At 37.3% G+C, this 27,006-nt stretch overlaps 1 protein-coding gene across 3 annotated transcripts in view; it reads left to right on the forward strand.

The window, feature by feature from the left end:
* The window catches only part of WDFY3 (WD repeat and FYVE domain containing 3), a 251,559-nt gene that overhangs the window by 114,959 nt on the left and 109,594 nt on the right, over positions 1–27,006 (forward strand). For all 3 annotated transcript variants that reach the window (XM_029943745.1, XM_029943751.1, XM_029943756.1), the window contains 8 exons: positions 1,024–1,491; positions 2,527–2,628; positions 5,076–5,269; positions 13,937–14,394; positions 15,794–15,877; positions 21,302–21,479; positions 22,501–22,715; positions 25,083–25,195. In XM_029943745.1, the coding sequence (XP_029799605.1) occupies positions 1,024–1,491; positions 2,527–2,628; positions 5,076–5,269; positions 13,937–14,394; positions 15,794–15,877; positions 21,302–21,479; positions 22,501–22,715; positions 25,083–25,195 (1,812 nt within the window). The remainder of the gene's footprint in view (positions 1–1,023; positions 1,492–2,526; positions 2,629–5,075; positions 5,270–13,936; positions 14,395–15,793; positions 15,878–21,301; positions 21,480–22,500; positions 22,716–25,082; positions 25,196–27,006) is intronic.

The raw sequence follows: 27,006 nt of genomic DNA on the forward strand, positions 1-27,006 counted from the left end.
GCTTTGGGTAGGAATGACATTTTCACAATGTTTATTCTTCCGATCCATGAAGAGGGAATGTTTTTCCATTTCTTGGTGTCTTTTTCAATCTCTTTCATAAGTTTTCTATAGTTTTCATCATATAGGTCTTTTACATCCTTCGTTAGGTTTACTCCTAGGTATTTGATAGGTTTTCGTGCAATCGTGAATGGGATCAGTTTCTTGATTTCTCTTTCGGCTGCTTCATTTTTGGTGTATGGGAATGCAACTGATTTCTGTACATTGATTTTGTATCCTGCAACTTCACTGAATTCATTAATCAGTTCCAGAAGGCTTCTGGTGGAGTCAGTTGGGTTTTCCATGTAGAGTTTTTAACCCTTTGTTTTCCTGCCTACATTCTTGCTGCTCCCTGGCCTCCTGCTTCAGGCTAGAAGTCTTTTCCTGAGAGGGAGCTGTTCTTAGAGACAAGGTCTTTCTTACAGATCATAAGAACTGAAACCCCTGCACATTTCTAAACACTGAAACCTGGACTTACATAATATGCTTTATTCTTTGTAACAGTCTAAAGTTGCAACATTAAATTAGAATATTCATGAATATGCATTAACAGTGTGATCAGTATTATTATTTTTAATTAAATGACTGAAGCTATTTAGTAGATTATTTAAGACTTTTTGTGGGGCGCCTGGGTGGCTCAGTCGGTTAAGGCTCCGACTTCGGCTCAGGTCAGATCTCACGTTCGTGGGTTCGAGCCCCGCGTCAGGCTCTGTGCTGACAGCTAGCTCAGAGCCTGGAGCCTGCTTCCGGTTCTGTGTCTCCTTCTCTCTCTGCCCCTTCCCCTCTCATGCTCTGTCTCTCTCTGTATCAAAAATAAATAAAACATTAAAAAAAAAATTAAAAAAAAAAGACTTTTTGTAAAAACAGGATGTGTTCTTCGTAAATAGTTGATAAATATTACAGTTCATAATCTATTTAAATAGACTAGTTTGCCATGATTAAAATGTCATGTAACACCTACTTTTGTGTTCTTGTTTTCCATTTTAGGTCACAGTGTGAGAAACATCCAAGCCTTTGCAGTTCTTCAGAATGCATTTTTAAAAGCAAAAACCAACTTCCTTGCCCAGATCATTCTTGATGCCATCACAAATATTTATATGGCTGACAATGCCAATTACTTCATCCTGGAGTCACAGCACACACTGTCACAGTTTGCAGAAAAGATTTCTAAGCTCCCAGAAGTACAAAGCAAGTACTTTGAGATGCTGGAGTTCGTCGTTTTTAGCTTGAATTATATCCCTTGTAAAGAACTCATTAGTGTTAGCATCCTCTTAAAATCCAGCTCTTCTTACCACTGTAGCATTATTGCAATGAAGACTCTTCTTAAGTTGACACGACACGACTACATATTTAAAGATGTGTTCAGGGAGGTGGGCCTTCTGGAGGTCATGGTCAACCTTTTGCACAAATATGCTGCTCTCTTGAAGGATCCAACTCAGGCACTAAACGAACAAGGTATAGCCTTTTCCGTTCACTTTTGATGACAGAGGAGTTTGGGCAAGGTGTTTTGTTCATGTTTTGCCTTTCATTTGGCTGTAGATTTGAATGATTTACTCATCTGCATATTGTAATATCCTTGTAAATATTTCACACACTTAACTTGTCATTCAGCCTCTGTTATGGAATTGGGAAGGAGCAGGGGCCATTGTAGTAGAAAAGAATTTAAGGTAAAAATGAAGGGAAACATATATAGTCCACAGGACTCATGTCTGCTATTTTCTGCTTCTAAGAGGGAATTTAAAAAGCTCCTAGAAACAATTGGGAAGTTCAGGTGCCTCAAAATGTTTTTAATTATAGAGAGCAAAAATTATATCTTACTTAGTGACGTTTTATATATATATATATATATATATACATATATATATATATATATATATATGTATATACACACACACATGTATTATTATTTAGGTAGCTTAAATTTGATAGTTTTCATCCTTTCTAATAAATCCGATAAAAGCATAGCAGTTTCTAGTACTTAAGCATTAAATATGTTGAATGAATACGGTTTGAATAGTTGCACTATTCATAAACTTTTCTTTCTCTTTGGTGTCTTAAAAACTAGCATTCTCTTGTTAACTGCTTTGATTAGGAAAACCTTTGTGAGAAAAATACATTTAACTTTGACATTCCCCCCTTCTTTTTTTAAGTTTTTATTTTATTCCAGATAACATGTAATGTTATATTTTTTCAGGTGAATGATCTAGTGATTCCACAATTCCATGTATCACCCAATGTTGACATTTTTTTTTTTAAATATTTGTAAGATAGCTGTATCTTGCTAGCCACACCAAAATAAAATCTGTAAACACTGATTTTGACTTTACTTTGGGAACTGGTGGACATGTGTATCATTTTTAAAGGTTGAATTATACCAGTTGCATTAGTGGTAAAATTGACTATTAAAGAAATAAATGATCAAAGCTGAGTTAAGAAAAAAAACATAAACGTACAACTTTTGTGATGTGAACCTTTAATCCTTTTTCCTAGGGGACTCAAGAAATAATAGTTCAGTTGAAGACCAAAAACACCTGGCTTTGTTGGTCATGGAGACCTTGACAGTGCTCCTTCAAGGATCAAACACAAATGCAGGTGACTACACAGGCTACTAGCAAATGCTGTGGGAGAGGGTTCCCTCTGATTCTCTCTTCTCTGATTCTTTCTTCTCAAATGTCTCTATCACTTCTAGAAAAAAATGTTGATTCAGTGATGGTTCCATCCTATCTAGAAATGCAAGACTTCAACCTTTATAAGTTTCTTGACAAAATGTGTAACATTATTGTTGTTTCAAAATATGTTTTCATATTTTATTGCTTTTTATACTGTGCCTTGTTTTTGAAACAGTCTGTTTTTTTATTTACATATTATAGACTCTTAGTTGAATGACTTTTCTTAAATATTTTCCAAAATATCTCTTCCTATGGTGATTTTCTTAAATTTTAGTAATTTAGCTTAAATTACTGTAATGCTACATCTTTAAGGAAGCTTTGAAAATAATTCTCTAATAAAACTTGCCTCTTCCAGCTAAAATGGTTTATTAAATCTTTATCTTTGGCTTCAACTTCTCTTCAGTTCTTTTCTACCCATCAATGACACTCTACTTGGATTTGTAAAATACCACTCTTGTTCTTAAACAGAGATACAGAGATGATTCTTGCCCGGAAGGAATTACCACCTGATAGAAAAAGATATAAACATGTACTTATATGTCATTATTTAAATACAGTTTTGGCAAATGCCAAGACAGAGTTGAATGGATTTAGTAGGTGCTTTAAGAATGATATTATTGGGGCTCCTGGGTGGCTTAGTCGGTTGAGCATCCAACTTCGGCTCAGGTCATGATCTTACAATTTAAGGGTTCGAGCCCCACATTGGGCTCTGTGCTGACAGCTCAGAGCATGGAGCCTACTTCTAATTCTCTGTGTCCCTCTCTCTCTGCCCCTCCCCTCCTCATGATCTCACTCTGTCTCTCAAAAAATAAATAAAGGTTAAGAAAATTAAAAAAAAAAGAATGGTATTATTAACTATATGATCTTGGGCATTTAGTGCTTTGCTCACAGTTAAGTGTTCAGAAAATAATAGCCATTATGATTATGTAATGGGCACTAACTGGCTGCCTGGAAGTAAATACATGGCCTTCCATGTGCTAAATCTCGGCACATGACTTAAACAGTCACTTCTTATAAAGTTTACAAATAGTCTTTAAGTAGAGAGGATGGTGGCTACCACAACAAAATACACTGACATCTTTTCACTCAGGAAACATTTATTGAAATACAGGCTGGAAGGAAATCTCAAGTTCAATGCAGACCAAACATAGAAACAAATAATACTAAACTGCCTGATATAAGCTATTGTAATAACAGCATATACCAGATACTCTAAAAGCATAAAGCTTTAAAGCTGAACTATTTTAGGTATCAATCCTCTTCTGTCACTTGCTAGCTGTGTGAACTTGGCCATCCCACTTAACTTCTGTATGTCTCATTTCCTCATCTGTACAGTAGGGGATGAGGATTAAATAAATCAATCTACAAAAGTCTTTGGAGTAGTAGAGTAACTGATGTTTTTTATTATAGAGTTTGGCTTTTTTTGTTCATGTGCTCTACTTACCTGAAAAGTTTGGTTCCTTGCAATTTTCTCATTGTAGAAAAATTTATTCCACTCCTTTCTTGCTACTATTTTGAATGTCTCATTCAGTTTAAATCTTATTTGGGCTGTTGCGCATATGAAAGCTTTTTACACAAATTGATTTCCATTGTTCAGCTTAAAGCTTTTATATTATTTTTTTTATTATTTTACATTTATTTGTTGTTGAAAAACAGAGACAGAGCATGAGCATGGGAGGGGCAGAGAGAGGGGGAGACACAGAATCTGAAGCAGGCTCCAGGCTCCGAGCTGTCAGCACAGAGCCCCATGAAGGGCTCAAACCCACGTGCTGTGAGATGATGACCTGATCCAAAGTTGGACGCGCAACCAACTGAGCCACCCAGGTGCCCCAAAGCCTTTACATTAAAATATTCGGTGTCTTTGGAGCCTACCTGTGAAAGTTCTGTATGTTCCAGATTTGGAGAATTTGAACGTGGTGACCATATTAGGGCATTATTCTTGCATTAAAGACACCTAGAGAGAATTTGCCTACATCCCACAGTACAGTTTTGTGCTGTAATTTAAAAGGGGAAACTGTTGGGTGCATCTTACTTGCATTCTTTTGAGTTACTCTTCCTACAAAAATCAAATTTTTATTCTAAAAATTTTTTAATGTTTATTTATTTTTGAGACAGAGAGAGACAGAGTGCAAACAAGGGAGGGGCAGGAGAGGGAGACACAGAATCTGAAACAGGCTCCAAGCTCTGAGCTGTCACACAGAACCTGATGTGGGGCTCGAGCCCACAAACTGTGAGATCATGACCTGAGCTGAACTCAGACACTTAACCAATTGAGCCACCCAGGCGCCCCAAAAAGATCACATTTTAATTAATCTGATTTGTCTTAGAATGTTTTAAGTTAGCCCACATTGTTCTTTTTCCTCTTTCAAGGGATTTTCCGAGAATTTGGAGGTGCGAGATGTGCACACAACATCGTGAAGTACCCGCAGTGCCGGCAGCACGCCCTGATGATCATCCAGCAGCTGGTGCTCTCCCCAAACGGGGAGGATGACATGGGCACTCTCCTGGGGCTCATGCACTCAGCCCCACCGACGGAGCTGCAGTTGAAGACTGACATTTTAAGGGTAAATTGAATTAGCATGTTGTTACTATTCTTACCATTCTTTTACTGTTAACATCTGTGGTTATTTTTAAATGACTTCAAACTATCCTAAGCTATTCTTGCAGTTTTTCTCTGAGTCTAATAATATGTCAAAATCATAATCGTAGAAGAAAAGCCAGTGTCTTTTCTGGCCTCCAGGGTCCTCAGGATGCCATCTCCTTCCCCTCTGACCTCCTGTCCTCGCACCCTTCTCCCATTCCTGACACACCCATCACAGGTGGTATAGCTACCTTCTAGAACCATATATTTATATTACTAACTTGGGCTCTCATGAGTAAGAAGTTTTTATTTTTTCCTTTTGCTGTTGTATATTTAATTCTGTTTTGGTTGAGTATAATAATTTTGAATATGCATTTTATTTATTAAAAATTTTTAAATGTTTGTTATCTTTTTTGAGAGAGAAAGTGTGTGTGTGCATGCCAGAGCAAGCGGGGAAGGGACAGAGAGAGAAACGGAGAGTGAGAATCCCAGGCAGGCTCTGCGCTGTCAGCACTGAGCCCTGATGCGGGGCTCTCTCTCACAACTGTGAGATCATGACCTCAGGAGTCATGGCCACCCAAGAGCCACTATGTATTTTATTTTTAAACAATTAATCTGAGCACAACTCACAGACAAGAAGGAAATTTACATGTGTGTCACTATTTAGGAACATATCAGTAGGAATTGTTTAGAAAAAAATAAGTGCCTCCAAAAGATGTTAAGGTTGTCGGCTTTTTATTTTTATTTATTTACTTATTTTAGTATAGATTATTGTCAACTTGGTTTCCATACAACACTCAGTGCTCATCCCAACAAGTGCCCTCTCCATGCCCATCACCCATTTTCCTCTCTCCTCCACCCCCATCAAGGTTGTCACCTTTTTAAACATAATGTTTTCCTTCTGTTTTGTACCTTTTTAATTGGGTTTGTAAAACATTAGTAAAGTAATTAGCTGACTGGTAATTTTAAGGCATTGTTGTTCTGGTAAATAGGAGTAACTCTCAGACTGGAGCAGGTTCGGGAGGTGATCCTAATATGTTACATTTACTGATTTACATGATGTAAATACTGCCACGGTGACCTGTTTATGGCAACTATTGTGTTAATGTGGATTGGGAAGACATGTGCAATAGCATCGCATTGTAAAGTATGTTAAAAGTACAGGTAATAGGGGCACCTGGATGGCTCAGTTGGTTAAGTGTCTGACTCTTGATTTTGGCTCAAGATCTCATGGTTTGCGACATCGATCCCTGGTTTGGGCTGTGTGCTGACAGCCTGGAGCCTACTTGGGATTCTCTTTCTCCCTCTCTCTGACCTGCTCACACCCCCACCCTACCCCGTGCATGTGCTTGCTCTCTCTCCCTTCTCTCTCAAAAATAAGCAAACATGAAAAAAATTTTTAAAGGGGTACAGGCAATAGTGTTTACTTTTCGTTTGTTTTTAGAATTATTTAGTTGTAAATTTATATAACTTAATTTTTAATTATGGCTGTGTTTTAACAGCTGGCATGTAAAATTCCAAAATATAACAGTTGCCTCTCCAGAGCCACTGTGAGCTGCTCTAACATTCCACTGCTTTGAGGACCTGAAGGATTGTGGGGCGAGGAGGATTGGGGCCTCAATTTCAATTCCCGTTGTCGCTGCTTTCAGAACTGCTTCTCAACCACAGACCTGTGTGATTTCATTGTAATTATTTGAACAGAAACCCAGAAGTTCGTATGTAGTATTTTATGATTCTACCGAAGCACAAGTTTGAATCACATGTATTGTGTTTATGCAGATTCATAGATAACTGGTAATTGTGTCTAATAGCCACCTGCCATCAACCTCTCATTGTAACTTTGGGGTTTGCGCCTTACCATTAATTATTGACTTAAGCAGCATATTAAATTATTAGTACTTGAAAATTTTCAATTACGGAGATTATGCTGTGATGATGTCAGGAGTGCCAGGAGAGTACCAGTTTTGAGGTAGTAGGAGGTGAACTTACCCAGAAGTATGTGATACAGACTATTGGACTGAGGATTGATAAGCACCGGTTTTCTAACCTGTGATACAGTTTTCTGCATATTACTTTAACCTGAACTTAACCTTCCTTCTATATAAAATAATACTTGTACTGTTTCCCCACTGTGTTTTTGAAGACTGTAATGGCCCTGGGCTTCTTTCAGGCACTTTGTTAACGCTTTTGCAGGTACTTCCTGTGAATAAAGTTAGCCTTATTACCCTTACACAAGCGAAAACCCAGGCACAGAGAGATTAAGTGGCTGACCATAGTAAAACATTGCATAACATTAGAGGTATAATTTCAACCCCAGCATTCTTATTCTAGCCCTTGAATTTAATCTCCCAGGCTAGACTATAAAATGATTAAAAAGAAAAAAAAGTTACAAAATATTGTGGTAATATGAGCTAATATTGCAAGTATAAGAATTTATTAAATTTGACAAGATATGGAAAATGTACTATCAAATCCTGTTATAATAGAAATTTATTGACAGAATAATGGAAGGAATACATTGTACTTAGAATTTTACTTATATACATGGTTTGCATGTTATTTTTAAAATAATTAAGGCATAGGTATATACAATAATTTCTGAAGCAGTATATTTCAAAAGGGTAATTATATATATTAATATTTACCAGTCCTTTTCTTCAAATGCCATTAGAAATGGGAGACACTTTAATAAATTGACCTTTTCAAAATATAATGATTGGGAAAGTTGTAAACTGCATCATAGGTAATATTAGATATTTATCTGTTCCAGCAGCTGAAACAGAGTGAAAAGGGGCCATGTGTAAGCACAGACTTCAGATTGCTGTCTGGGGCAGTGGTGGCATGGCTGAGTGCACGAATAAGGGCATCATTGTAGCTGGATTTCTGTCCCCTCACTGCCATTGTGTAAGCTGTACGGTTTTTGGCAAGTTATTTAACCATGTTGAACCATATTTTAACTAGATAGTAATAGTGCCTAGCACACAGCGTTATGGAGAGGTTACAGTAAGATAATACACAACTGAAAGAAGGGCCTCGTACATATTAAGGGCCCAGAGAATGTTAGGTAAATTTTGTGTGTTACTTGCAATAATAAACAAAGTTAAAAGTATGACAGTTCAGAGAATAATCGTTCAAAAAGATTGTTTTACTTTATCCTTCAGGTGTTATTTCACAGTACTTACAGCTATTCTGGGCAAGAGAATGCTTTCAGCTATCAGACTCTAATTCACTTTGCAAGAGATTCTGTCTAACAAATTCTTGGCTGTGACTCCTTTTTCCAAAGTACCGGAATATGGTCACTTCACATGAATTGAAATAGTTCAGGTCTTGGCTGCTCTGATTTCTGATCCTTTCTAGAATAAATCAGTTTATATACATACACAGTCATAAATGTTCATGATTATATAAAACTATACTAGAATATGTATTTATTTGACACAATTACTTTGTATAAATCAGTGAATTTACTGTCATTATCCATTAAAGACAGGAAAACTTTTCCATCAGGATTTGGATATAGCCTTATTCTATCAAAAGAAATATGTGACAGTGTTTCCGAATATTATCTTCTGCCTTTAATTCAACATCTTTTAATTGAAATATAATTAATATACAGTTATATTAGATTCAGGTGTACAATATAATAATTCAACAATTCTTTGCATTGGTCATTGCTTATCGCAGTAAGTGTAGTCTTAATCCCTTTTACCTGTTTCACCCATCCCCCCACCAACCTCCCTTCTGACAACTACCAGTTTATTCTTTTTATGAGTCTCTTTTTGTTGTCTCTTTTTTTCTTGTTTGCTTTGTTTCTTAAATTCCATGTATGAATTATGGCATTTGTCTTTCTCTAACTTATTTCACTTAGCATTATACCCTTTAGATCCATTCATGTTGTTGCAAATGGAAAGATCTTTTTTATGACATATTCCATTATATATATACACACACCACATCTTATTTATCCATTCAACTATTGGTGGACACTTGGGTTGCTTCCATATCTTGACTATTAAATAATTCTGCAGTAAACATAGGAGTACCTATATCTTTTCAAATTAGTGTTTTTATTTTCTTTTTGTAAATACACAGTAGTGGAATTACTGGATCATATGGTATTTCTTTTTTGAATTTTTTGAGCAACCTCCATGCTATTTTCCACAGTGTTGTACCAATTTGCATTCCCACCAACAGTGCAAGAGGGTTCCCATCTCTTCACATCCTCACCAGTTTCTGTAGTTTCCTGAGTTAATTCATTTTAGCCACCCTGACCAGTGTGAGGTGGTTTCTCAGTGTGGCCTTGGTATGTATTTCCCTGAAGATGAGTGACATTGAGCATCTTTTCATGTGTCTGTTGGCCATCTGGATATCTTGGAAAAGTGTCTATTCATGTCTTCGGCCCATTTCTTAAATGGATTATTTGTTTTTCGAGTGTGGAGTTTGGTGAGTTATTTATAGATTTTGAATACTAGCCCTTTATCCTATATGTCATTTGCAAATCTTTTCCCATTCCATCCCTTGTCTTTTAGTTTTGTTGATTATTTCCTTTGCCGTGCAGAAGCTTTTAATCTAGATGAGAGCCCAATAGTTTGTTTTTGCTTTTAGATTCTTGCCTTTCTAAGTGTGTCAAACAAGAAATTGCTGTGGCTGAGGTCAAATAGGTTGTTTCCTGCTTTCTCCTCTAGGGTTTTGATGGTTTCCTGTCTCACATTCAGGTCTTTCATCTATTTTAAGTTTATTTTTGTATATGGTATAAGAAAGTGGTCTAGTTTCATTCTTATGCATGTTGCTGTCCAGTTCTCCTGGCACCATTTGCTAAAGAGACTGTCTTTTTTCCATTGGATGCTCTTTCCTGCTTTGTCAAAGATTAATTGGCCAAACATTTGTGGGTCCAATTCTGGGTTCTCCATTCTATTCCATTGGTCTGTGTGGCTATTTTTGTGTCTGTATGATACTGTCCTGATGATGACAGCTTTGTAGTAGAGGCTAAAGTCTGGGATTGTGATGCCTTCCACTTTGGTTTTCTTCTTCAATATTACTTTGGCTATTCGGGGTCTTTGTGGTTTCATACAAATTTTAGGATTGTTTCTTCTAGCTTTGGGAAGAATGCTGGTGAAATTTTGATTGGAATTGCATGGAATGTGTAGAATGTTTTGGGTATTATTGACATTTATACAGTATTTATTCTTCCAGTCCATGAGTATTTAACATTTTCCCATTTCTTTGCATCAGCTTCAATTTCCTTCATAAGCTTTCAGCATACAGATTTTTAACATCTTCGGTTAGGTTTATTCCTGGGTATTTTTTGTTTCTTGGTGCAATTGTAAATGGGATCAGTTTCTTTAATTCTCTTTCTGTTGCTTCATTATTGGTGTATAAAAATGCAACCAATTTCTGTACATTGATTTAGTACCCTGAGATTTTGCTGAATTCATGTATCAGTTCTAACATCCTTTTGATGGACTCTGTCGGGTTTTCCATGTAGAGTATCATGTTGTCTCCAAAAAGTGAAAGTTTGACTTCTTCTATACCAATTTTGATGCCTTTTATTTGATTTTGTTGTCCAATTGCTGATGCTAGGACTTCCAGCACAATGTTAAACAACAGTGGTGAGAGTGGACACCCCTGTCATGTTCCTGATCTCAGGGGGAAAGCTCTCAGTTTTTCCCCATTGAGGATATTAGCTGTGGGCTTTTCTTAGATGGCTTTTATGATGTTTATATATGTTCCTTCTAGCCCGACTTTCTCGAGGGTTTTTATTGTGGAAGGGTGCTGTATTCTGTCAAATCCTTTTTCTGCATCTATTGACAGGATCATATGGTACTTTTCCTTTCTTTTATTAATGTGATGAACTAGCCCTGGAGTGCAGGAATGAATCTTACTTGACCATGATGAATAATTCTTTCAAACCATGTTGAATTCGGTTTGCTAGTATTTTGTTGAGAAGTTTTGCATCCATGCGTTCATGTTCATCAGGGATATTGGCCTATAATTCTCCTTTTTAAATCTCTGCCCAGTTTGGGAATCAGGGTAATTCTGGCTTCATAGAATGAGTCCAGAAGTTTTCCTTCTGTTTCTATTTTTTGGAACAGCTTGAGAAGGATAGGTATTAACTCTGCTTTAAATGTCTGGTAGAGTTCTCCAGGGAAGCTATCTGGTCAAGGACTCATATTTGTTTGGAGATTTTTAATAATTGATTCAGTTTCTTCACTAGTTATGGGTCTGTTCAAATTTTCTGTTTCTTCCCGTTTGAATTTCGGTAGTGTGTGGGTGTCTAGAAAATTGCCCATTTCTTTCAGGTTGTCCAGTTTGTTGGCATATAATTTTTCATAGTGTTCTCTGATAATTGCTTGTATTTCTAAGGAATTGGTTGTGATAAACCCATTTTCATTCCTGATTTTATCTATTTGGGTCCTCTCTCCTTTTTTCTTTTTTTTTAATGTTTCATTTATTTTTGAGAGAGACAGAGACATCATGAGCAGGGGAGTGTCAGAGAGAGAGGGAGACACAGAATCCGAAGACAGGCTCCAGGCTCTGAGCTGTCAGCTCAGAGCCCAATGCAGGGCCCGAACCCACCAACTGCAAGATCATGACCTGAGGTGAAGCTGTATGCTCAACAAACTGAGCTCCCCAGATGCCCCCTCTCTTTTCTTTTTGAGAAGTCTGGCTAGGGAATTATCAATTTTGTTTATTTTTTCACGAAACCAACTCTTTGTTTCATTGGTCTGTTCTACTGTTTTGTTTTTTGTTGGTTTTTTGGGGGGGGGGGGATTTTATATTGTTTATTTCTGTTTTAATCTTTGTTTCTTCTTCTGCTGGCTTTGGGGTTTCTTTGTTGTTCTGCTTCCAGTTCCTTTAGGTGTGGTGTTAGATTTTGTATTTGGAATTTTTCTTGTTTCTTGAGATAGGCCTGGATTGCAATGTGTTTTCCTCTTAGGACTGCCTTTGCTGCATCCCAAAGAATTTGGATTGTTGTGTTTTCATTTTCATTTGTTTCCATATATTTTTTAATTTCATCTCTATCTGCCTGGTTGACCCATTCGTTCTTTAATAAGATGTTTTTTACCTCCATGCGTTTGGAGGTTTTCCCAACTTTTTTCTGTGGCTGACTTCAAGTTTCATAGCATTGTGATCTGAAAGTGTACATGGTATGATCTCAATTATTTTATATTTATTGAAGGCTGTTTTGTGAACCAGTATGTGATCTATCTTGGAGAACGTTCCTTGTGCACTCAAGAAGAATGTATTCTGCTGCTTTAGGATGTCAAGTTCATCTGGTCCAGTGTATCTTTCAAGGCCATCGATTATTGATTTTCTGTCTAGATGATCTGTCCATTGCTGTAAGTGGAGTATTAAAGTCCCCTGTAGTTATCACATTCTTACCAATAAGGTGGCTTATGTTTGTTACTAATTATTTTACATATTTGGGTACTCCCGTATTAGCTCTTCTTGATAGATAGACCCTGTAATTATTATATAATACCATTCTTCATCTCTTGTTTAATCCTTTAGTTTAAAATCTAGCTTGTCTGGTGTAAGTATGGCTACTCCAGCACTCTTTTGACTTCCAGTAACATGAGAGATGGTTCTCCATCCCCTCACATTCAATATGAAGGTGTCCCTCCCTACCCTATGCCACATCTCTCTTTCCTAGTTCACCTCACCAAGCTGTGTACCTGCTGAGTTCTGTGGTTCAGGTTGTGCAGATTATTGTGTTAATCCTCAGATCAGTTTTCGAGGTGTACCAGATGGTTTAGCATTGATCTGGCTGCATTTCTGCAATGAGAGATGCAAAAACCTTCCATGGCCTTCTACTGCCTTGGCCCTCCTCTGATGATGAGTCATGTTGAGCATCTTTTCATGTGTCCATTTGCTATCTGTAGATCTTCTTTTGAAAAATATGTTTATGTCTTCTGCCTGTTTTTAATTTTTTTGTTTTTTGTTTGGTGTTGCATTGTAGAAGTTCTTTATATGTATTGGATATTAACCCCTTATCAGATAATCATTTGCAAATAACTTCTCCAACTCAGCAGGTTGTCTTTTTGTTTTATTGATGGTTTCCTTTGTTGTGCAAAAGCTTTTTATTTTGATGTAGTCCCCATAGTTTTTTATATTTTGTTTCCCTTGCCTTAACAGACGTCGAAAAAAGTTTATACAGCTGATGTCAAAGAAATTACTGCCTGTGATTTTGTTTTTGTTTTTGTTTTGTTTTGATGGTCTCCAATCTCACAAGTAGGTCTTTAATCTATTTTGAGTTTATTTTTGTGTATAGTGTAAGAAAACGTTACAGTTTCATTCTTTTGCCTGTTGCTGTCCAGTTTTCTGGCACCATTTGTTGACGAGACTGCTTATTTTTCCCACTGTATATTCTTGCCTCCTTTGTCATAGATAAATTGGCCATATATATGTGGGTTTGTTTCTAGGTTCTCTATTCTATTGCATGGATCAATGTGTCTGTTTTTGTGTAAAATAGCATTTTTTAAGTAGTAAAATATTTGATATGCTTCATAGAACTGGTGTTAAAGGGAAATGACAAAAATATTACTATCGTATGTTCATAGAAATGGTGCTCCCTTTTGACATTCATGTATTTTGCTTTAATTTGAATTATAAGGGGTTTTGTTTGTTTGTTTGTTTTCATCCCCTATAGGCCCTCCTATCAGTCCTTCGAGAAAGCCATCGTTCAAGAACAGTTTTTAGGAAAGTTGGAGGATTTGTATACATTACATCCTTGCTTGTTGCTATGGAACGGTCTTTGAGCTCACCACCCAAGAATGGCTGGGAGAAAGTGAACCAGAATCAAGTGTTTGAACTTCTCCACACTGTGTTTTGCACATTGACTGCAGCAATGCGCTATGAGCCAGCCAACTCTCATTTCTTCAAAACAGAGATTCAGTACGAGAAGTTGGCAGATGCTGTTCGATTTCTTGGCTGCTTCTCAGACCTAAGAAAAATAAGCCCCATGAATGTCTTCCCCTCAAACACACAGCCATTTCAAAGACTCTTGGAGGAAGATGTAATCTCGATGGACACAGTGTCACCCACTTTACGGCACTGCAGTAAACTCTTTATTTATCTCTACAAAGTAGCTACAGATTCTTTTGACAGGTATGGCTTTGCTCTGCTCTGAATTAAAGGGGAAGCTCTATATTACTTCAGCATTACGGCTGGAATTATAAGTTAACTTGAAAGAAAATGAAAATGAATCTTTTATTTGCTTGCCTATCACTTTTGTGCTCCAGTGTTAAGGTTAAGGTTTTCCACATGAACATTGTGTATTATTTATAAATCTAGGGTCAGTTAGCTCTTGATGCACTTACTGCATGTTTCTGTAAAGTTTACTTTAATGCTGGTGTTTACTGTTATTCTCTTTCTCCTCTGTTCTCAACATTTAGTTATATCTGGACTTAAAGACATTAGTTATCAGTAGGAGAATGTGGTTTTGATGATATGTATTTCCAGACGGATAATATATTCTCAACATTCATAATCACTCAATATTTCATAATCCTTGAAAACGAATATAGCTCCATAAGAGACAATGATAATCAAGAGTCTATCAGATTTCTTTACATATTCCTTCATTAAAAAGTACTTAACGAAAACCTCCATGCCAGTGTATTTTGAGGGTTCAAGCATAAGACTACTTTAGACATGGTCATCCTTTAGCTTACCTGCAGGCACATAAATAAACAATTACAATGTATTGTGATACTATCTATGATAAGGGAATTCCAGGGTCCTAAGGTGGATCATAGGAGTACCACTTTACCTAAATTAGTTATTTTCAGTGCTTAACGTGGTCTCAGCTTAAAAATAATGTAGGAGTAGTCATGGTGCTGATTTGTCCCACGCATGATCACTTTTAAAAGTTGACATAGTTTTATTTCATAAGATAACTGAACTGTTTTCTGTATTGCCCCCATAAGTAAACCAAGTAACTCTATCTGGATAGAGCTTCTAATAGATTTTATATCTTTTACTATGAAGTATCTACTTTGAAATACCTACTGAGATATTTCTTCTTGACAGTATTTCTTAGAAGTTACCATTCAAATGAGAAAATACAAGTAATGTAAGAAATATTGTTTTCCAATTTTTAACATTTTCAAAATGCATATATATTGTTAAAAGAAACCTAGTATGGTGTAGTAGTCAAGGAAAAGGCTGTTTGAAATTGAAATTTGTATGTGTAGATTCAACCTCTTTCCCCTTTTCTACTTATCCTGGGTTGTATACCTCAGTTTCAGTCTGGTTTGTTGAAAGCAGGGCTTAGGACAGTCTGTTTAACAAATGTGTTAAGTGTTAACATTAATGGATAAGCATCTGCCTTAAGCATCCTTTCTGTTTCCCTCAGTGCACGTGTTACAGTCTTGTTTCTTGTTCCTGCTGAGTATGGAGGGTGTTCCTTATTACACTTTTACTGGTATTTCTTGTGAAACTAACCAGCTGCCAACCTGCTGTTCTCTTCTAACCTCTCTGAACCACCCTGTTTTGTCGTCTGTAGTCGTGCAGAACAGCTCCCTCCTTGCCTGACAAGCGAGTCTTCTCTCCCCTCTCCTTGGGGTACACCAGCTTTGTCCAGGAAAAGGTACTGATCTTATCATGGAAATCAGTCTTTACTTGTGTGTTTTTTCTTCCCTGTGCTTAATTATATGTAAGTGTGGTCACTGTGCTTTGTGCAAAAATTTTTTGGCTTTCTTTTTTTTTAGGTTTTAGAATTGTCAACTTATGAGTATATTTACAAGCATAAAATGTGTTAATGCCATGAGGATTTGAGGGACATTTAGAATTTTGCCATCTGACTCTAATATTTAGAGTGAAATACACATTCTGCTTTGAGAGCAGCATATTGTTTATTAAAATTAATTTGGAAATGAGTACTTAGTACCTCTTTCCATAAAATACTTTTTACTTTAAAGGTGCAAGGAATCATTCTTCAGTTTTTACCATTACTCCAAAATGAAAGTCATAGCACTGGCAAGGAAATGTGTGTTTTCTCAGTCAGGTTCAACCAGTTGAAATGTGATGCTATTATGGAGACTTTTGTCAAGGCCAACCTTTGGAAAAAAAAAAAAAAGAATGAAAAAAACGACCTAGCTGTTGCTTGCATTGACTCTGTGTGTATCTCTTTCAAGCTGATCTGGTCTATTTTGTATATAAAACTTAGGAATATAAAGAACTAGCAGTTGATTGACAAGAGTACAATTAAGGGTCCATTTAAGATTCCATTTGCAACCTTAAAATGATCGTAGTCTGTGCATTTGGAACCAACACCCCTCCTTCCCCAGTGCCTCTCATAACCAAGTACAAGTCTTTTGGTCTTTTATTGATATTCTTCCATTGTAGCTTTCTAAAAATCCTAAGGTTCAGCTATGTTATTGATTAATTTTATTTCTATTATTCAGAATTTGAAAGTTGAATATTAGTGGAGTTATGTACTGAAAGTATTTGTTACAGATCCTGTATTTCAATATATTTCAGTAGTAATATTCATCAGATATATGGACTTATATTTTCCTTATTCTCTTATGTTTCCACTGAAGCTTATAGTTCATTTTCTGACAGGAATAATAGAAGAGTTCAGAATAGTCTTTTTTTTTTTTTTTAACATTTATTTATTTTTGAGAGATGCAGAGAGAGACAGAGCATGAACAGGGGAGGATCAGAGAGAGAAAGAAACACAGAATCTGAAGCAGGTTCCAGGCTCTGGGCTAGTGGTCAGCACAGAGCCTGATGGGGGGCTCGAACCTACGAATTGTGAGATCGTGACCTGAACTGAAGTCAGACGCTCAAATGACTGAGCCACCCAAGCGCCCCGGGTTCAGAATAGTCTTAACAAACAAATTTAGTGTTGTTCAGTATATTTCTATTTTAAAACTATTTTTTGTTTTTCTAAGAATGTTTTTTAGTACAAGAAACCGTAAAATCAATCTGAGTTGATATAGTATATTCTTCTGTTGCTGAAATGAATGCAGTAAAAGGTATTCTTTGTGTTTGGAGATTCACGTGTGCTCACTATCCAACATACTGAATATTAGAAAAATAGTTTTAATTACTAAATAGTTTTAATTATTAGATGTCACATTTATTATTCCTTAAATGGTAAAGGTATAAAAATTGCTGTGTTTAAAAACATTGAACCATTTTTAAGTCATAATCCAAATACTTCCAATAGAAATGCACAGATTAAAGGAACATGTGAAAGGAAAATCATCAGAACTGTTTAACTTAAATGATAATTTGACAAAGAGAAATTTTATTCCGTATCAAAGAGAGTTACTTAAAGCTTAGATCAAGAATATTTTGTCATCATTTGCAACATAGCTACATGTGAGGATGCCATGAAGGGGAAACCTTCACTGAACCAACAGTCCTGTTTGAGTGAGTCTTTTCTGTGGGAATGCTAATTAGGCTTTCAAGTTGGTTTTACCACAAGAACGTTCCCCGAATTGTTCATGCTAATAATCAGGTCAGTGTTGACATTTTCAGGTTGCCATTCTGGCCAGGTTACATATATTTTGCTCAATGCTAAGAATCATAAGCTAACAAACCAAAGCTTTTCTTTTTTTAAAATTTTTTAATGTTTTTTATTTATTTTGAGAGAGAGTGGGACACGGCCTGAGCAGGGAAGGGTCAGAGAAAGCGGAAGACACAGAATCCGGACAGGCTCCAGGCTCTTTGCTGTCAGCACAGAGCCCAACGTGGGGCTTGAACCCTCGAACCGTGAGATCATGACCTGAGCCAAAGTTGGACGCTTAACCAACTGAGCCACCCAGGCGCCCCAATGCTTTTATTTTCAAATGCAAATATGATAGCTTTTGAAATCAGAATATCTCTAGAACATCTCAACAAATTACATCAGTTCATGGAATCTTCTTCTTGTGGCAAAATAGGTTGATTTTGTTGGCCAAAGGAGACACCAACAATGTATTAGTTTTTATGGCTTATTGGAAGTTTCGAGTTTGTGATTCTTCTCTGGTATGTAAAATGCTGGAGATTCTTCTCTTTTTTTTAAGAAAATGTCTAGGAAACCTTACAGTAATTGGAAAACTAAAATTCATAACATTTTTCATTAGTATTCATTATTCAGAAGAATAATAGAACAGAATTATAGCTGAACTATATTTAATAAGGGTTAGAGGAAGTGAAAACAAAAATACAGAATAAAAACCCAGGCTTTCTAGAATATATCTGCAGGGGAGAAAACGGTGGCTGTTACTAGTTATTCAAACATAGTATCTGTTGGTCAGCACCTATACACACTCGATGGTGATTAAGGCAAAGCATATTCAGAATTTAAATATTCAAGAATATATTCCCCAAAGAGATAGGTAAATCTTAAATATATATGAAAATTTCTATTGAAATATTAAGTAGCATTTTTCTACGTTTTAAAAGTAATAGCAACATAAAAATTAACTGAATTTTGAAATGTCATTTTAGCCTATGTTTGTAAATGATTAGGTCTTGCTTGGATTTATCCATTTAATAAGCTTATTATAATCTCTGAACTTAAAAAAATGATAATACCTGTAGTGGTACCTAAGTGGCTAAGTATAAATGATATATATATAATGCCTGTTAAGATAGGCCTAATTTTAGTTAATCAGTACCACATTTTAGATTTGGCAGTGTTTACAGTATTTTTCCAGTTTGAGAAGAATGAATGCAATTTTTATATCAGAGTATTGTTATAGAAGATTAAAAGGCAAACTGCTATGGGGTGTCTGGATGACTCAATCAGTTGAGCGTCCAACTCTTGATATTGGCTTGAGTTATGCATGATCTCATGGTTTGTGAGATCGAACCCTGCATTGGAATCTGCACTGACAGCACAGAGCATGCTTGGGACTGATTCTCTCTTTCCTTCTCTCTACTTGTCCCCTGCTTGTGCACACATGTGCGCTCTCTCTCTCCTCTCCCCCAAATAAATAAATAAACTTAAAGAAAAAAAAAAAGGTGTACTAGTATAAGGATTATATATTAATTAATAATAAAGAGTTTAGTAAAAGTTTGGTTTCTGAAGACATAAAGACTCCTTCCTGGGTATATCCATAATTTAAGTTCAATCTACAGTAAATCTGGCAACTCAGATAATTTTGGAAGGACTGTGACTAATATATTCAAGTATAATTTGGTTTTTCTCCAAATTATGTGTTATGAAGAACAACTTTGTGAAATTTCTTAATGGTTATGAATCCCTATTGCACTATAATCTTTTTTTCTAGATGGATCAAAATATTTCACAGAATAAAGCAATAGGAAGAGGATAGCTTTTGGTAATAAACGGGTAGAAATCTATCCTATTAAGTTTAGAAATTAGATAACAAAAATCAGCAAAAAAAATAGTTGAAAAAATGAATGAGTAGGAGAAGGACATGACTTTAAATAAACTAGAAGAGCCCATGTGCTTTTGCTTTTTTTTTTTTTTATGTAAGCGAAACTGAATACGTTCCTGGAATCCCTCTTAAAAAGAGAATGGTACTTTAAAACGCACACACACACACAATCATGACCGTGCCAAATCTTTGCTGCAGAATCAGTGACTTAAAGCATCTGTTTCCCAAGCTGCTCTTGTGCCGGAGCACTGAAACCACACTGCTCCCAGTGACAGAGCTCAGCACTAGGCAGATTATGCTGAAACCAGTTCATTGGAACAAAGAACTCCCATAGGCTGAAGCCACAAGCGTCTCTTTTCTAGTGCCAGCATACAAAGTGTGCAAAACTCATGAATTGTAGAAGAATAGTATGAAATAGAAAGTGGAGATCACTAATGAGAAGAAATGTGAAATGTTCTGGACATGGCTAGGCTGTTACCTCATAGAAGCTTGTTAGGTCAAATAGGCCTTCTAATAAGTTTTTAAAAATTGTGATGAATATTTTCAGGGGCAAGTGGGCTAAAGCAAGAGAATGTGAATATAGTTTCAAATAAGGTAAAGGAAAACTTCCTTGAAGGTTAGCATCTCTGCTGTCAGGTGGCCAAGATTCTGTGCCGTCACTGACTCAGCTGACCCAGTTATAGTTCTTATCAGTTCTTTTTTTTTTTTTTAATAAGACATTTTATTTCTTAACATGACCATCTGTGTGTTATTTTTTTTTAATGTTTATTTTTGAGAGACACAGTGCGCAAGCAAGGGAGGGCAGAGAGAGAAAGGGAGACACAGACTCTGAAGCAGGCTCCTGGCTCCAAGCTGCCAGCACAGAGCCCAATGTGGGGCTTGAACCCATGAAATGAGAAATCAAGACCTGAGCCAAAGTTGGTTGCTTAACTGACTGAGCCACCCAGGTGCCCCAGATCTTGTTAGTTCTCGATTATGTTACCCATAGTTTAGGCAAAGGTTGCAAACACATAGGTAGATTTTCAAAAGAAAATCTTAGGGATTTGATTTCATTTAATTTATATCCTCGTCACATTTTATCCAAACTTTTATCTTTCCTAGAATTTTGAATCACTGTGATTTCACCTATTGATTGTATCTTCTAATACACGTGTCATTCTTTTTTTTTCTTTCACTGTTATTGAGACTTGATTAACATATAGCACTGTTCTAAGTTAAGGTATACAGCATAATGACTTGCCTCACCTATGTTATATAATGATTACCACAGTAAATTTAGTTAACATCTATCATCTCAAATAAATATAAGGAAAAAAGTCTTTTCCTTGTGATGAGAGCTTTTAGGATCTGCTCTCTCTTAGCACTTTCAAATCTATCAGAGAAGAGTGTTGACTTTAGTCATCATGTGCCCTTCTTTAATGAAACAATCCCAGGAACAAGTGGTAAAGACATAGTGTAGAAAAACTGATGGTTAACTTGTCCTAATGTGACTCATTAAGAATAGATAATATATTGCTTTTTTATGTCCCAACCTTAAAGTGTTTTTTAACCCAACCTGGAGTTACAACGGTTTTTGCTTATCAGTGGATAAAGGTAACAAAAGATGAAGAAATTGAACAGAGAATGTAATTGGCATTTAATGCTAAACTACCCTACTTTTTTTTTTTTTATAGGCATGCATATCATTCTGTTTCAACTCCCCCTGTTTACCCTACTAAAAATGTCGCTGACCTGAAACTACATGTGGCAACTACATCTTTCCAGAGTTCTGATGCGGTCATCATCCATCCTGGAGCCATGCTTGCTATGCTGGACCTCCTGGCCTCTGTTGGGTCAGTGACACAGCCAGAAGTAAGTGTGGATATGTTAACTCCTTTCCATCCTTAATAAATGAGTTAAAGGTTGTTAATAAGACTGTATAAGCAAGGGAATGGGTCCAAGAAAGAGTGATAAGGAGCTATTCCATATCACATACTAAAGTAGGAAAGGAAAAACTAGGACTGTTCACCTTGAGTGTTAACTTTCTTAGTGAGGTAGGTATGTATGTTTTATAATACAGTTCATTCACTACAGATGCAGCAGAGACAGTTATTCTGGTGCTAAAATAATTGTTTCTCCTTGTAAATCCTGTTCGTCAGTGGAAACTATTTTTTTTAATTGTTTTATTTATTCCTGAGACAGAGAGACACAGAGCATGAGAGGGGGAGGGGTAGAGAGAGGGGGAAACACAGAATCTGAAGCAGGCTCCAGGCTCCGAGCTGTCAGCACAGAGCGTGATGCGGGGCTCAAACTCACGAAAAGAAATCATGACCTGAGCTGAAGTCGGAGGCTCAATCGACTGAGCCACCTAGGCGCCCCTAGTGGAAACTGCTAATGAGTAGTATAGAAAGAAAAACAACCAAAGATACCATCTTGAGGCTGTTGTTCTGTTTTGACTTATAGCACTCAAAAAGAGTTTGGGTAGAATGGGAGCTTCAGGGACTAATTTTGCTAAAATGTTGTATGGCCCCTAAGGCTTAAAATGTCAAAAATGGAAACAGTGGGCTTTCCTTTACACTGGTTGTTTACTCCTCAAGTAAAAGACCTCGCATTCACTATTTCTTTAAAAATTAAAATACTATTAGATAGTCATTTACAACAAAAGATGGAAGCGAGTGGAGTCCAGCCAGGTATGCTCCCAGAGAAATGAGGCTAGATGTTTGCCTAGGCCTGTTCGAATTGCTGGATCACTCTACCTCAGCTTCTGAATTACTCCGAAGGGAATCTGAAATGTGTAGAGACCCCCCCCTATTAAAAGCTGTGTGTCGTGTGGAGAGAACTGTCACCTTTCTCACTAAGAATGCCTTGGTGGCATGGGTTTCTGTAACTTCAGCATGCTCTGGACCTTCAACTTGCTGTGGCGAATATCTTGCAAGCCCTGGTGCACACAGAGAGAAACCAGCAGGTCATGTGTGAAGCTGGTCTTCACGCCCGACTGCTGCAGCGGTGCAGCGCCGCCCTGGCGGACGAGGACCACTCGCTGCATCCGCCCCTCCAGCGGATGTTTGAGCGACTAGCGTCCCAGGCTCTGGAGCCCATGGTGCTGAGGTCAGTGTCTTCTCTTTCTCACCATCCTCCACCACAGCTAGTAACGGCACTTCCTAGACCTTTGTATTCAAGAGATCTTGCTGTGATAGACATATATCCAAGTGTCTTTGGGCAAAACCAAAATAATAAAAATGGGCAACATGCTCAAAATGTTGGTTTTAGGTAAGTCTAGTTATTAGAAAACAAAGGATGCTTATTTCTTCTACTCGAATCCAGCATTCTCCTTTAAAGATAAAGTCATGTTTTTATGACTTGCTTCTACTTCATATTTAAGAACTTTTCATGTGTAAGAACTCTTTTAAGAGGGGTTCCTGGGTGGCTCAGTCGGTTAAGCCTCCAACTTCGGCTCAGGTCATCTTGTGGTCTGTAATTTCGAGCCTCGTGCTCACAGCTCAGAGCCTGGAGCCAGCTTGGGAGTCTCCCTCTCTCTGCCCCTCCCACTCACACTTTGTCTTTTTCTCTCAAAAAGAAACAAACATTGGGGAAAAAATGTAAAAGCTTCTCTTATATACTATTTAAACTTTTTAATTTTAAAATACTTATAGATTTAGAGAGGTTCTGTGTTCCCTTCACCCAGTTTCCTCAGTAGTTACTCTTATATAACTATAATACAACATGAAAACTAAGAAACTGACATTGCTACAAGGTAACCTGTGGTTCTTATTATTTGTCAGATGTTGACATGCCCACTACGCAATCAGGGCATCACAAACCTCTCCCTGGTGCTACTCCTTTATTATCACATCCACTCCCTAACCCCCCCCCCCCATTCTTAATCCCTGGAAACTGCTCATCTGTTCTCCATCTCAGTAAGTTTGTCACTTTGAGAATGAAATCATATAGGATGTGACCTTTTGAGATTGACTGTTCTCACTTACCTTAATGCCTTAGAGATGCATCCAGATTGTTAGGTTTCAGTAGTTTCCTTTTATTGCTGAGTAATAGTCTGTGGTGTAGACATACCTTCCAGACTTTAACCATTCAAGAGATACATGTATTTAAATCTTTTTAATGCAAGAGAAACAGTACTCTGTGCGTTAGGGTTAAAACTTAAACCTTAAAAGATATTTTCCTTGAAACTACCTTACCAGAGTGATTTAATGTATAAGTTACCTTGTCGTTCCTTAAAAAAAGTATACTCCTGTGTCTTGTCACTTTTAGATATAAGCAGCTTTTTAAAAGATATTTTTTTTCTGCTGTTAAAGTAGTCCTTTTTTATAAGGCTTTTTAAGAACTTTCCTAAAAATAGTTGGACTTTTTTTGTAATTTATGTTTTTTAACTGGCCCCAAACTAATGGTGGATTAAGAAAAAAGGATTTATTAAACCGTATTGTATCAGGCAGTGTACCAGGCCCTGACAGTACCAAGATAAATGAGATTATTCCTACTCACTTTGTCCATCATCTTATGGATGGCCTAAAGTATTAAAAATAGCATAGAGATTTTCCCCTGATCATTTTTGGCAATCTACTTTAACAGTTAAGGGAATAAATGAGACAGACCTTATCTCATACTTAATACTAGCATTTTCTTTTTTTTTTAAAAATGTATATATATGTATATATATATATATATATGTTTAATGTTTATTTTTGAGAGAGAGAGAGAGAGACAGCGCAAGCAGGGGAGGGTCAAAGAGAGAGGGAGACACAGAATCTGAAGCAGGCTCCAAGCTCTGAGCTAGCTGTCCGCACAGAACCTGACGCAGGGCTCAAACCCATGAACTGTGAGATCATGACCTGAGCTGAAGCTGGACACTCAACTGACTGAGCCACCCAGGTGCCCCAATACTAGCATTTTCTTAAATAAATTACACTGCCTAGTTTGTGGATATGTTCAGTTTTCACAGTGAATGAATTTTCAGAACAAAAGGTCACATGAGGATATAGATACCTGAGTTATTGATGAGCCATGAGCTATAAGGTTATAAACTAATCATGTATTATACTCTACATGAAAAACTGGCAAAGGGTACCTCAGTTCATTTTTCTTCTGCTCTAAGGACTTGAAATTTCAGAGGAAGTCTTTTTCTCCCCTTTTACATGATGCCACAAGTGACTGGATGTGAAGGACTCCTATTTGTGTACTTCCTAGACAACTCATTACATTTCTGCACATCAGACTTCAGGAGAACAGGACCCCCAGATTTCATTTTTTAGCCTTTCACAATATTCTGTGCTCTTTTCAGGGCTAGGTAATTCAGATGTAAAATTAACATTGTGTATTATTTTATAATAATTGTTTGGGTTGGTTTTATATTTTTAACTAGTTTATTATAATTCATCAAATCCCATATTTTGTGTTTGGTTCATGAATTATGTAATGTTCTCAGTTAAGGAATAACCGCTTTCTTCGTCTCTTTTTTAGGGAATTTTTACGTTTGGCAAGTCCATTAAATTGTGGTGCCTGGGACAAAAAACTGCTAAAACAATACAGGGTCCACAAACCAAGTTCACTGAGCTATGAGCCGGAGATGAGAAGTAAGTTGACCTTTGAAGTTGCCTTTTTTTGGTGGTTTTGTAGATGAAAATCATGTAGGGAATATATATTATTTCAACAAGTTTCACTGGGGAAAAAAAAGGAAAGGAAAGGGATTGTCATTATTCAAAAGAGGAAACAAAATCTGTTTGACTAAAGAAGGGGCAGCTTGGGGTGAACAAGGAATCCCGATGTAACAGGACCCAGAGGAGATGAGAATTACATGCAGAGCAACAGTTGGCTTGGACGGGACAGTACCTTTTTCTCAGGATTCACGATTTCTTTGCCTCTCTCTCAAGTAGCCTTTGCTGCTGGAACTAGAGTGGCTGTTAGATTCCTAACAGGCCACGGGTTTGCAGGACAGCTCCTGCAGGAGGATATGCAGGATAGGTAAAAATACTGAAAAGTCGGTGAAGAGGTAGATATACCAAGGACGAATGGTTGGGTAGGGAAAGAAGTGAACCCACGCAGCCAGTAGCAGGCTGGGAGAAAAGGGATCAGTCCTTGAACTGGAGAAAAACAAGTACGTCAAAAAGCAAACATAATACATTCTGTCAAGGACAGGAATTACATGCTGTTTTTTTTTTTTTTCTCATAGGAAGTGTGTCTTGGGTTTTTCCCTTATTATTTTCTTCACTTTTTTTTTTCCTCTTCTTTTTTTGGTGGTGGGGGTGGTTATGTTTAAATGAAGTTGCTTTTACAACACCAAAGACTTAATCATCCATTTCCTACATAAAAGGTAGCTACTTTTTTGCATGGACCTCAAGTATTATTGTAGGATAGAGGTGGAATTTAAGGAAAGGTACTAAGCAGGCTGTGTTGTAGCCTATGGGCAAGTAATAAATTGTATCATGTATCTTGAATGTATCATAGATAAGCTGCTATGTAACGATCGCCATTTCAGATAGCTGTGAAATTGGGTGATTAACTAGTTGTTACTTAACCTTCTAATTTCTGTATAAGTCTAATTACATGAAATAGAAGTTGGGGTTTTGATTTTTTACTTTGCTTTTCTGTTTAGAGGGTCATTGTAACTACTGTATTGTAAATGATGGAAAAAATTGCATATGTTAAAAAAATAAATTGTGTTATATTCAATAAAAAACAAACGTAGTGAGAGAGGAGTGAGTGATGTGGAGGACAGGGGTGGGGAGTAAGGGAGTGGATGGATAATGGCAATAAACACTGGAGCGGTGAAACACGCAGAGAAGGGACCATGCCCAAACCGTGGTTCTGGAGTCAAGTGGAGGTGAAAGGGGATCACAGATCATGAAGTGAGGTGTTAGATGGGTTCTTCACATGGACCATGACGTCCCTGGCACACTGGCAACAGCCAGCGCAGAGAAGACGGAGCAAAATGTCAGCAGCGGCAGATGGCGCTTGGGTAGACAGGTGTGTGGTAGTTCTGCTGACGGGGCGCCCCCGAGAGGAGGGGTTTGCGCCTCAGGCTGCTGGAAGGCGCCCCCTCCCGACCTGTCTGGCGCGGACCGGGGGCAGCCCGGGGGCCCCAGACAGATTCCGCCCCAGCCTCGGGGAAGCGCAGCCTCCGGGAGGCAGGTGGGGCGCCACCTTCCTTCCCAAGGCCAGACCTGTGGTTCTGCTGTGCTTTTTCTCTTTACAATTCATTTTGTGTAATTGTTAGCCATAGCGGTTGGCATTTGTTTTGGTGGATTGAAGTAACCACTACTAGTGAAGCAGGAAGGAATAAAACTTAGGTCAGGCAGAACAGCCGCCCTGACCATGTCAGTCATCCCCTTCTTCTTCAGGTGAGAAGCCCAAAGATGAAGCAACTGCCAACTGTTACTTCAGTCTT

The sequence above is a fragment of the Suricata suricatta genome, chromosome 1 (genome assembly GCF_006229205.1).
Source record: "Suricata suricatta isolate VVHF042 chromosome 1, meerkat_22Aug2017_6uvM2_HiC, whole genome shotgun sequence".
In the NCBI taxonomy this organism is placed as follows: Eukaryota; Metazoa; Chordata; class Mammalia; order Carnivora; family Herpestidae; genus Suricata; species Suricata suricatta.